This window comes from Micromys minutus (assembly GCF_963924665.1).
Source record: "Micromys minutus genome assembly, chromosome: 11".
Classification (NCBI taxonomy): Eukaryota; Metazoa; Chordata; class Mammalia; order Rodentia; family Muridae; genus Micromys; species Micromys minutus.
Window position 1 is genome coordinate 15162261 of NC_137980.1, and position 12495 is coordinate 15174755.

General features: G+C 36.9%; 1 protein-coding gene across 2 annotated transcripts in view; it reads left to right on the forward strand.

Annotated features, from left to right (window-relative positions):
* Positions 1-12495, forward strand: part of HOMER1 (homer scaffold protein 1) — a 102211-nt gene that overhangs the window by 44153 nt on the left and 45563 nt on the right. For both annotated transcript variants that reach the window (XM_080925735.1, XM_080925734.1), the window contains exon 5: positions 5890-6029. In XM_080925735.1, the coding sequence (XP_080781861.1) occupies positions 5890-6029 (140 nt within the window). The remainder of the gene's footprint in view (positions 1-5889; positions 6030-12495) is intronic.

The following is a 12495-nucleotide window of genomic DNA, read 5'->3' on the forward strand; positions in this document are numbered from 1 at the left end:
TAACTATTTGCTAAGCCTCACTGAGTATAAAGGTTCATCTTTATTTTCATTAGGAGAGTTCTGCTAGGTGCTTTCCTCACAGATAAACCTTCACTGCGGACTGAGCCAAGGTCCGCTCTTCAGTACCTGTAGCCGTTTGGGGTAATTTGGGGTGATCTTTGTTGAACTGTGTTGAATCTGTTTGTCAAATGCTCTTCTGCTCCAGCGACTCCTTTAAGCATAAACCCATTTAAAGTTATGTGCCAGTGTGTGTTTGGATGAGTGATTTTGCTGTTACCAAAAGATGCAACAAACAGCACCTTCAGTGAGTGGATACACAAAATGTCAATGAGTCGGAGTGGGTAACAGATTACATTGTATTTATTTACTGTTTCTTCAGTTGACTTAATACTGTGTTTAATTGATTGTAAATGACAAGCTAATTTCTTCTTTGTAATAGAAGTCTTTAAACATTTGTTTTCATCAAACAAATATAGAAAAAGTAATTATACTTGAAACAATGCTGATATAAAAATAATAAAGAATATCTTAATTTGATCAGCATTTGAGATACATTCCTAATTTATCTTTTCAATTATTTGAAGTTTATTAACTTACTGTGTAGGAGCCAAGAGAAAAGTAGCAAAAGCAATTCCTCCTCTTCCCTACATTTGTGATAATGTAATGCTTCTGTTTTGTTTGAATGAGCAAGTTTAAATGGAATATCTGATGATAGTATATGATCAAAACCTTTGTTTAGTTTTTTGTTCTTGTTTTTTGAGGAATTCCATTAGTTCCAAGCACTTCAGCGTTGGGATGGAAATGTAGTGTAGTGATAGAGGAGATTGCTTTATACCTGACTCTAGGTTGGATCCCAACACTCCAAACTAAAACAGAATGAGATGAGAGTGCAAGATGGCTCAGTGTAAATCCTTGTGCTGTAAGCCTGGTGTAAAACCTTGTGCTGTGAGCCTGGTGTAAAACCTGGTGCTGTGAGCCTGGTGTAAAACCACGTGCTGTGAGCCTGATGTAAAACCATGTGCTGTAAGCCTGGTGTAAAACCTTGTGCTGTGAGCCTGGTGTAAAACCTTGTGCTGTGAGCCTGGTGTAAAACCATGTGCTGTGAGCCTGGTGTAAAACCATGTGCTGTGAGCCTGGTGTAAAACCACGTGCTGTGAGCCTGGTGTAAAACCACGTGCTGTGAGCCTGGTGTAAAACCATGTGCTGTGAGCCTGGTGTAAAACCTTGTGTTGTGAGCCTGGTGTAAAACCATGTGCTGTGAGCCTGGTGTAAAACCTTGTGCTGTGAGCCTGGTGTAAAACCATGTGCTGTGAGCCTGGTGTAAAACCATGTGCTGTGAGCCTGGTATAAAACCATGTGCTGTGAGCCTGGTGTAAAACCATGTGCTGTGAGCCTGGTAGCATAAAACTGATCCCTGGAACCTCTGTGGAAGGAGAGACCCAGCTTTTGACTCTAATACCTTATTCTTTAACAGTCTGTGACCCTTCTCTTTCTTATTCCCTTCATCCTTCCCTCCATTTCTGTCTCTGTCTCTCTTTTGCATCTCCCTCCTCCCTCCATCTCTTCAAACTCCTCTTCTCCTTCTAACTCACAAATACATAACAAACAATAGATTAAATTAAAGCACAGAACAAAAGCATATACATTTCCAGGTCAGACAGAAGTAATCTTTTTCTGTGACTGAGGAAGATGCTTAACCCCAGAGTTCCCATACACCTGAACATGGGGATTACATCACTTACTCTACTGAATCGAGATAGGTGACTGCTAAGGACCATGGCCACTCATGCTTAGTGGATGGTGTGCGCTCTAGAACCCAGCGTGAATCTTGGCACTAACCTCTGTTAGCTTTATGAGTCAGACAAGTAAGTGATGGTGGTAGGGTATGTGTACATGAAACTCATTCTCACTTATTGTGAGAATTCAATAAGGATTAGAAAATCCTTATACATAGTAAATATTTAATAAATACAGGCACTTGTTGATGTGATTATAATGGTAGGGTTAATAATTATAAAGTCTTTACATTGTTGGGCACATAATAGTTGTTAGGAAAACATAGATGCCGTATGTTTTAGGGTTTTTTTTTTTATTGCTTTGGTAAAACCATGACCAAAAGCAACTTGGGGAAGAAAGGGTTTATTTGGTTTTCATTACTCAGGTCATAGACCTTTATGGGTAACCAAGGCAGGAACCTGGAGACAGGAACTTAGTAAAAGCCATGAAGGCACTCTGCTTATTGGCTCACTCCTTATGTCCTGTTCAGCTTGCTTTCTTACATAACTCAGGCCCCCTTAGAGGGCCCATGGTGGGTTGGGCCCTCCCATATCAATTATTAGCCAGGAAAGTGCCTCACATGCTTGCCTATAGGCTAGTGTGATGGAGGTAATTCCTTATCTGATATTCCCTCTTCTCAGATGACTAGCTGTGTTAAGTGGACAAAAGCCAACCAATACAACATGCATCAGAGTTCTCTGGAAGACTTGTTAAAGCACCTGCAGTTTTTAATCTACTCGACCCAGATAGAGCCCAGATATGACTATCTCTGAATCCGTTTCCAGAGATACTGATGCAGTCGGCCTTATGTAAGAAATGATATAAACAAAGAAGTCATCCCACCTCCTTCAAGACCTGAAATTAAAGGAGTCTTCCAGTCAGACAACAGTTCGTCACTTTATATTGTTCAGCTCCTAACGAAGACTATATATACCCCGGCTTATATGGAGAAAATTAAAGCTAGCATGAGCCTGACTAACACTGTAGTAAAGTCAAATCTGTGCGGGTTGTAATAGTTGAGGACAACGTCTAAAAGTGTAGAAGGGGAGTGGGAGATGGGGAGACACAATACAGGCTCTGTTTTGTCTGTTGGAATCAGGAAAGGCTTGAAGAACAGGTCTGTAATCCCAAGTACTCTGGAGCTTGAGGCAGTAGAATCGTAAAGTATGCCCGGGCTACAGACTGGCTTCAGAGTACTTGTCAGCCAGTCTGGACAACTGAAATAAGTAAGGTCCTGTCTTAAAATAACAGTGGGTAAAAACAGGGTTGCGCTATCTGTAGCTCAGTGATACAGTGCTTGCTTAATATGCAGGAGGCCCTAGATTCAATCCACGTTGTTGAGGGGAAATGTGGAGAAAAATGGTTTAAAGCAGTGAGTCATAACTACCTGGACAAATATCTGTCTCTAAAAACATTCACATTATGATTCATAGCATTAGCAAAATTACAGTTATGAAGTAACAATGAAAATAATTTTATGGTTGCAGGTCATCACAACATGAACTGCATTAAAGGATTGTAGCATTAGGAGTGTTGAGAACCACCTCTTTAAAGGATTCTTAAAATTTTTATTCAATGATTTTAATTCTCCAATATTTTTTATCTAAAACTTTTGACTGTGTTGTGGATTTGAACCCTCCTTCTGTCTTCATAACTACACTAATAGTCATTCGGGGAGGTTCCTGCCGGCGTTACAGCCAGCAGGGAAGCAGGCTGGGTGGGGAAGAATGGAATATTTGTTAAGAATCTGTATCAGTTTACTTTTACTGTGTTTAAGAACATTATAATTTTGGGAAAATTGTTTTTGATAACAGTTAACTCAGTCCCTTGAGTACTACAAAGCTTAAGACATGCTCACAGTGAAGCTCTTTCGTCTGTACAGAGTGCATACAGATTCATCTGGGACATGGGTCTTACTGACTTAGAAACAGTGCTCAGTATAAGGTGGAGGGAGAATGGGGGTGCACGTCCCCTGTGGAGTCGGGACACAGTCTCTTAGGCTGCTGTGAAGCCCAGGTGTCTCTCACAAGGCTGGGCTTTATGGCCCAGAAGTAGTGCTCAAGGATTAGGGGAAAGAAAGGGTCTGGGATAAGCAAGCATAGTATTACAGGCAGTATGGGCAGAGCCTGGCCCAACAGGAAGCAAATGTGGTTGTAAACTACAATCTGGGAGAACAGCTAAGTGTCTTCTCCCTTTGGAGAGTTGAGCTGTGTATTAACTTCTCCTGGCGTCTCCAGTACCTGTCTGTGGACTCAAGGACCCTTTTGTCCTTTACAAGTTTTCTTTAGTTTTGAGGTTGGATTTTTGCTTTGTTTTGTTCTTGTTTTTAAGGGTAAGTTTATTTTGGCTTGAAGTTCAAAGGGATATAATTCATTATGGCAGAGAAGGTGAGGCAGCTGGTCACATCGCATCTGAAGTCAGTAGGTAGAGAGAGATAAATTCAAGTTAAACCTTGGTACTTGCAAAGATATCCGAATACCCTATTTTTATATAATTTCTCTGATATATGGTTATTATATATGATACTATGTAAAACTGCATAGGGTACAATCAATATACACCTAATTCACCTGTGAGTTACCTTATAGCTATTTACTTTTCAGACATTTTAAAGTATTGATTTGGCTTTAGTTAAAATAACTACCCTAGTTTTGCATTCAAATTTCAATACTTTGCATGTTTAATCCAGGTATTGATTATGTAAGTATATTTGGCATAAACAATCTTGAAGGCAGGTACAGCTGGCTCTTGTTAAGCATTTATGCAGTTAACAGAGTAAAAGAGTGAGAAATACACAAGGAGGGTGAAGGTTTAGTCAGTACAACTCATGTCACAAACTCGGGGCTCAGATGGCTCAGGAGTTAAGAACATTTCATTGTTCTCACAAAAGACCAGAGTTCAGTTTCCAGTACACAAACACACTTACATGTAAAATAGGAAATAAATCTTTTTTTTTAAAACAGTATGAATTAGTTCATACTCAGATATGTTCCTAAATGTTTACTGTTTTGCTAATTCTTACTATTGACATAATTAAAAGTTTAAATTAATTTATTAATTTTTAAAAAAGGTTTTATTTATTTTTCTTTATACAAGTACACTGTCACTGTCTTCAGACACACCAGAAGAGGGCATCTGATCCCATTACAGATGGTTGTGAGCCACCATGTGGGTGCTGGGAATTGAACTCGGGACCTCTAGAAGAGCAGTCAGTGCTCTTAACCATTGAGCCATCTACCTCAATTTATTAGTTTTTAATTAATTAAAATTAAATTAATCTGATAGATTTTATATTTAGAACTCTGTCAAAAACTTTCATGGTAACTCTTGAATTTCAGAATTAAAGTAAAGGTGCCTCTTGTCAGACAGGACTAGAGGAAACCCATGTCCTTGCTACATGTTGCGCATGCACCATGTCCTGTGTAAGAACTGTCACAGTTGCCAGGAAAGGGGACTTCAGAGATGGTGGTTCTGAATGGTGACAGCATATAGGAAATAATTTCTAAGAGAGCACGGCAGGGCTGCCTGAAATCTCAACTCATCTTCTCTATGTATCAAACTCATAAAGTTTCTCCCTCAAATTTTCCTGTCAAATGTGTACAGAGGACATTGTCAGCTTTGCAGTATGAAAGAATGGAGTGGGATACGTTCTTTGTGGACGTTACGTAATACAGCTAAAGAATTTCATTTCCTGCTTTGTTAGAATTAGTTCAGAGCCTAGTGAGGCGGGCTGGGGCTGCTCGTGCCTCCTCCCCCCGTCTGTGTCAGCAGCTGCCCAGGCTGACCTTAACACACTGCCCTCCCGCCCCTCCCTCTATGCTGGGGTTCCCTGCAGTCACCACCTGTACTCTGTCTAGTTACTTTTAGTACCCAAATAGTTTCAGGTTTTTGGAATTGTATTTCTAAATTGTTGTCTTTATAATTTATTATATTTTGATTGATTTTCTTACGAGATGACTTTCTGCCAAAATATTTTTTTATTTAATTAAAATTTAAAACTGCCATTTGATTCCTCACAAAGAACTCATTTAGATGAAATTGTGTGCTTGAACAAAAGTATAACACTTTAAAACACTGCTTTACTGTATTTTTTTCTCTCTCTCTTTTTTAAAGGAATCAGCAGGAGGAGACCTTCAGTCTCCTTTAACACCAGAAAGTATCAATGGGACAGACGATGAAAGAACACCCGATGTGACACAGAACTCAGAGCCCAGGCCTGAGCCAACTCAGAATGCATTGCCATTTTCACATAGGTACACATTCAATTCAGCAATCATGATTAAATAAGATGGATAAATATGGAAGTTCATTTGGTTTCAGAAACTCTTGAAGTTACAACCTTTGAGTGAAAAAATTGCAGGTCAGACTTCTTTAATTAATTTATTGGTTTGGTTGCTCAGATTGACTGAATGAATTATTTCCATTATCTGTGTGGAAAAAGGAGCAGTAAGCTAATTATAGGAGAAGCTTTTTCAGTGGACAAAACATAATTCCTTTCTATCTATATTTTAAGGATCCCTTTTGTTAACCAGTTTTCTGTTTTTATATATGCTACATAAGCTTTATAACTTGTAATTATAAGCAATAGAGTTCCTACTCTAAAGGAAAGCTTTACCATAGGCCTGCAGGAGGTGTCACGGAATAGCAGGCGTGAGCCTGTTAGCATTAGTGGCAGATTGGCTTTTGTATGCCAACAGGAGGAAAGCTTGAACTGCTGCTGATTCTAAAAAGAATTCTGTATTCTAAAAGATACATCATGTTCTACACTAGTTATTGGCCATACCATGGTATTACTAGATAGAAAGGTGACTGTGAAATGGCACTATTGAAAATGGTTTGTTTTTTAAAGCCCGGCTACCTAAACACTAATTTTACCCATTTTAAAGTGCTTTTTACTAAATGGTTTTAAGTAAAATTAAGAAGATAGGTTTTTTTGACTGTATTTTTGGAAGGACCAACTTTTAGAAAATTACATTCTTTTACAGATTAAAAATTGCAAAGTGAGATATTTCAAATTCTCTTAAGTAAGTTTTTGTTGTGATTGAGCTGATTTATGGGGCATAGGATTAAACATGCTGGACCAGCGATGAGGGATCTCCTTCCTGCAGAACAAGGAAATTAGGGATGATTCTTAACAATAAATGGGAACTTTTCAGTGTAAGGACACTCTACTGCTAATGCTAATAATTCTGCATAGGATGGTAGACATTTTGAAGAAAGCTGTTCATGATTTTAATTACTATAGAGTAAGTGCTTTCTTCCTTTAGCTATAAAGGTAGCTGAACACAGGAAAACCTTTTATTCCCTCAGTCTGACTCACATACATTCATATTCATTTATGAAAACAGTATTTTAACAAAAGACTATAGCTCTTTGATAGCATTAAAAATTGTTACTTAATTATAAGGAATACTATTGTAGGATAAAACTTTTAAATATTTTAACTGTACTAAGGACAGAAAAATGCCTGTCTATTAAGTAGTAGTCTACATTTCCTTTAAAAGACTGAAGCGCACTGGACGCTAATCACGTACTTGGTGTGACACCTAAATTGAGCCATCAGCACTGAATACTGTGACATGTAGGAATAAGAACTTTTAAATTGAACATTTGAAGGCGCTACTTCAGTTTATACACCTAAATTTTTCTAAATGTTTTGCTAATCCCATTGTATTGGTATTCCTTCCTTAGAATTGGTCCTCATTCTGATTTTCCTCTGTTCTTGAGTGTCTGATAGGAATCACTTTCACCTTAAAGATACGACTTCTGTGACTTGTTCTGGAGGACCTGGCAGTGTTTTAATAGAAATCCTGGATGAGTTTAAGCTTATAATTACAGTAAAGGCATTTTATAATCACATAGTTTTCATAATATTTTTTGAATTTCCAGCTATAATATTTTATGAAAGCATTTCTCTGAATTTGATGTTTTATAATTCTGTATTCATCTACTTTCTTAACTGAAATAAATATTTTCATGTGAGGTAGATTATTTACAGCTACTTCAAGAATTCCTGACTGTCTAGGTAGAAGATCTCAGAGATGGTGTTATTCAAGAGTTCCCAAACTATGGCAGTTTCAAATAGGTTTTTCATGGCTTCTGAAAAAGAAGACAGTAAAGTTTACTGTAATAAGTATTATGCATGTATATGTGCATGCTAAATTAATGTAAAGCATCACAGTATGAAAGCACATGCCTTAGACTTATTATGAGAAAATGAAATCTTTAAATTTAGTTTATGTGTCCTAGGTCTGGTTGCTCATTAGTAATTACTTTGATTTGACATCTCAGTTCTTCTGACCCCACCCTAGTATGTATGTATGTGTATGTATGTATATATATATATTTTTTTTTCAATTGGTTAATAGTACATTTAAGTCAAATGTCCAACATAGGCATACTGTATAAGTATCTATCTGGAAAGACCTATGTAGAATTGAGATCAGCATTTCATGAGTTAGAAACATAAAGAACATTATAATTAATATTACTTAGGTCTAAAGTACCCATATATTTAAATTGGATATACTATTTTTCTGTCTTGGCAAAGGAAGACAAAAATGTTTTCTGAGTACTTATTTGTAACAAACAAACAGACAAAAAGACTAGGCTAAGAAAGGGGTTTGGCTAGTATTTTCCTACTTTGTTCAGTCTACTTTTACTGCTAAATAGAGAGAGGAATCAATAGTGTTTGTTTTGAAAGAAAACCGGGGTATTGAGATACCATACCCAGGGCGCATAGTGGGAACACAGGCCAAGCCCACACACAGTGTAATGACCCAGTCGGTCATGCTGCCTGAGTGGGAGCTGCTGGTGCTTCTTGAGTCATGTTTTATCCTAAGTCTAGAATCATCAATTAGTAGAGGCTATGACTTTTATTTAGGCTTGACAATTTTAGTAATAGGCTTATAGTCTATTCTGTACTTGTAAGCTTTATTTTAAAATTATTATGTTAATTTAAGAATACAAGAAAGTTTTTCATTTTTAATTATAATTTTATTATAAGATTATCAGATATGCACAGACAGGCTAATCGTCTCCCATGGAAATACCTCTTCAGCCTTAACAGTCAGGGAAAGAACAGCCAGTCTCACTTTATCACTGCACTCACGCTCTTCTCTACGATGTATTGTTGTTGTGTTATTACTGCAGTGTCGAGATTGAGCTGCAGGTCTTTACACATGATAGGTGGGCCCTGCTCCAAGTGAGCCACACTCCCAGCCTTACCATTTTAGTATTTTAATTTTATATTTTACGTGTACGAGTGTTTTACATACAGGTTTGTCATGCCTGGTGTCCACAGAAAGCAGAAGAGGGTGTCAGATTCCATAAAACTGGAGTTATAGATGATTGTGAGCACCATGTGGGTGCTGGGAACTAAAGCTGGGTCCTCTACAAGAGCAACCAGTGCTTTTAACCACTGAGCCAACTCTCTACCCTACATAGTTTTATTTTTAAAGCAAATCTTAGACGTATAATTTCATCTACAATAATTTCTTAAGATTATCTTGAACTCTTAAGGAAATGTGTATGCTAAGTGTTACCGTGCTGTTTTACCTACTCAGTGGCATGGTGCCCTGTCTTCAATCGTTTACTACTTTCTTTGGTTTCTAAAAATGATACTGCTAAATTAGCATGTAACCATATGGGCTCATGTATACTTTTATTTAAGTGCTAAAGTACTGTTTTATGTTCTTGTGATAAACTATGCAACAACAGTCTAATCAGACATGTTCCAAGGAATGGTCACTCTTTGGTGTGCTGCTTTCAATGCTTTCAGAAGCTTAGGATGTGCAAAACAGGAAGACTGTAGGTGTAAATGTTTACTAATTTCTTTGAGAGTATGCTATTAAGTCTTTTGTAAATTGCTTTTTTCTTTTAAATTATTTTTAACTTAAATGATAATTACCTTTTGAGGTTGAGTAGAAACTCATTGACAAACTAAAGTGACTTTTAAGGGCATTCTTTGAGACCATAGTCTTATATCTGGGACTAAAATGTCATTAGACCCTAATAGACTAACTTGTATGTCTGTGTGGGAAAAGGTTTTTCTCTCTCATTCAGGGAAACTGTTTGCTTCCTGGTGTCAATTGTATAGAATTCTAGAAAGTGGTTGGATTTTTTAAAAATAAGATTCAAGGCAACCTAAATTCTCTTAGAAGTAGTTTTATACTATTGTAGTGCTGTTGGAATGTGATCCTAAAATATTACTGAAAATTAACATTTTCATTTTGTTAATTCCAACGTTGACTCTCAGAGATACAGTCTGATGTTGGTACATAGCTGCCATCATCTTTCTGAGAGTTCAGAATGTGTGGCAGCAGTTTGTGGGGCTGTCTTTGCACTGAGAGATTTTGATAAGTTTGGCTCTCTCAAGCACTGACTACATTTGGGTTCTTTAATGTCTGGATAGTCCATTGTCATGGTGCTGCTGGGCTTGATGCACTTTGGAGGAACTGCGTGTGTCCTCCACTCTGTCTGAGCTTTCCCTGCGGCAGCTCATTAAAAGGTGTGTGCAGAAAATGTTCTAGTGTACTGATTTTTGCTGTATGACAGTATAATAATAAACACTTGGGTTGACTCACTTCGTTTCTATTCCTTCTTCTAAGCTTCAGAAAGGGACTAACTTGAAATTATATCTAGAGGTTTTAGATAATTTCAAAAATTAAATTTCCTTGGATACTTTAGGCAAAATTTTAACCAACTTTTTAAACATTTAAATATTTATATTTAAGTAAGCTAGAATATACCAAAATGTATTTTATAATATAAATTAAATACTAATTATACTTATTTGCAGATACTACAAATTAAAAAAAAAAAAGAGTGGTGTTAAGAGGTCTCAGTACTGCCTGGTGTGCTGTTACATGCCTTTAATCCCCATGTTCCAGAGGCAGCGGAGAGGGATCTCTGGGTTCTAGGCTAGCCAGGGTTGCATAGTAGGACCGTGTCTCAAAGAGGTCTAACTTACCACATGCTATGCATGTTTAGGCACATTTTCTCTCTCCTTTTAAAGTAGTAAACAGAACTTAGAAGGTTATAGTTATGAGCTAAAGTAAAAATAATTGCTGTATATAATTTTTATTTGGAATAAATCTGTATAGCTAGGATTTAATTTCATTAGAAGAGATTTTTGTCTTTGATAAAATTATAGGTGAAAATCTATACATATTGCAGCTCCCATAACTGCTATAGTTGTGATTTTTTTATTGTCAAAGCTGAAAAATTATTTATTTTTCAGAATTAGTTTTAAAGCTAAGATAACTTGAGGTCATAATTAAGCAATTTAGAAATCCAGAATTTACATAATTGTAAAAGGGTGGCATTTTATAAGTGCTATCTTGTTAATTTGCTTTTTAAATACTGATCTGCATTCTCTGCAAACTGAGCAGCAATTTATATTTTTTAAAATAATGTGCAACAAAGAATACAGTTTAGTGACCAAGGTTATTAAATAGTTTTCTGAATAGATATACCTAATTTTGTCTTAAATTCTTAAAACTGCTTTCATTTTTTTGTGAAGTCATCCAATATTTTGTCAATGTTAAAATTTGCTAAAGCCTTTTCTGAGACATTATCACTCAGTATAGATTATTTATAAGAAAATTATTCTGTGAGATCCAGTCGTTTTTAAGTCACTGGCAGTGTGGGTTAATCCCTCTTCCCCGTTCATTCACAGTGGCTGTCAGCTGAATGAGATTGATCTAGATTATGATCCCATTCCTTGGAGGATTTTTAAAAATTCCCCTTTTTCTTTATGTCCTTAGCAAACCACTGTATGAATTCCAGTGTAAAGAGGTGTGTGATCTGGACTGGTCTGTTCCAGCACATACGGAAGGAGAATGCTTTTGTTTTTATTTGACTTCAGACCTACGAGTATTAAGGGTTAATATCAAAATATAACAAACCTAGAGAGGGGCAGGCCAGCCACATAAATGGATGAAAATTTGTGATTTGGGTGCTGGTAAGAACGGTGAGGTCTGTGGTAAACTGGAAAGTTCAAGAAGTGAAGTCAGAGGGATGTTGTCTAGGTCAAAGTCAAGGACAGTGTGCTGAAGTGTGACTGTCTTCTTACGGAGTGTAGGAGGGGTGGCCATGAGCAAGTAGTGAGATGAGCATGTCTGCTGCGTGCGTCACATCAGTCTGCCCTGCTTCCAGTCAGCTTAGCTTGTTGGCCAGTATGCTAATTTCATGCCTTTCTCTCCTACATTGAAGTTTAAAATGTTAGGACTTTGGAGGTGAAGAAACTTTGGCCATTGTGTGGTTTAGAAGCCACTTTATTTTACAAAAGTGGAAACAAAAGAGTCAGAGAATGTTCTATAACCTTTTCTGCCTAGTGGCTAGATTGCATCGGAGAGATATCCACAAGTAGGAACATTAGAGTCTACCTGACCTAGGGAGATCCCTGTAAACTTTAAACACTCACAGGACCTCCCAATCTTATTGTTGTTTAACATGTTTGCCTCTGAATCTTTAGCTCCTTACTTGGAAATTCTCAATTTGACTTGAACTTCTAGATATCTCTCATACATTTCTATTTATTTTAGATGCACAGTAAAAGATTTAAAAAATTTTAACAAATAAATGACATGTTCTGTTTCTGCTGTTAACTGAGATAATAGAACAAGATATACTAAGTTGGTTCAACTTGTTCATTAACATAGATGCACACATTTAGTAGAACTGACAAAGATACATATTTGAAGACTAATCAACTTA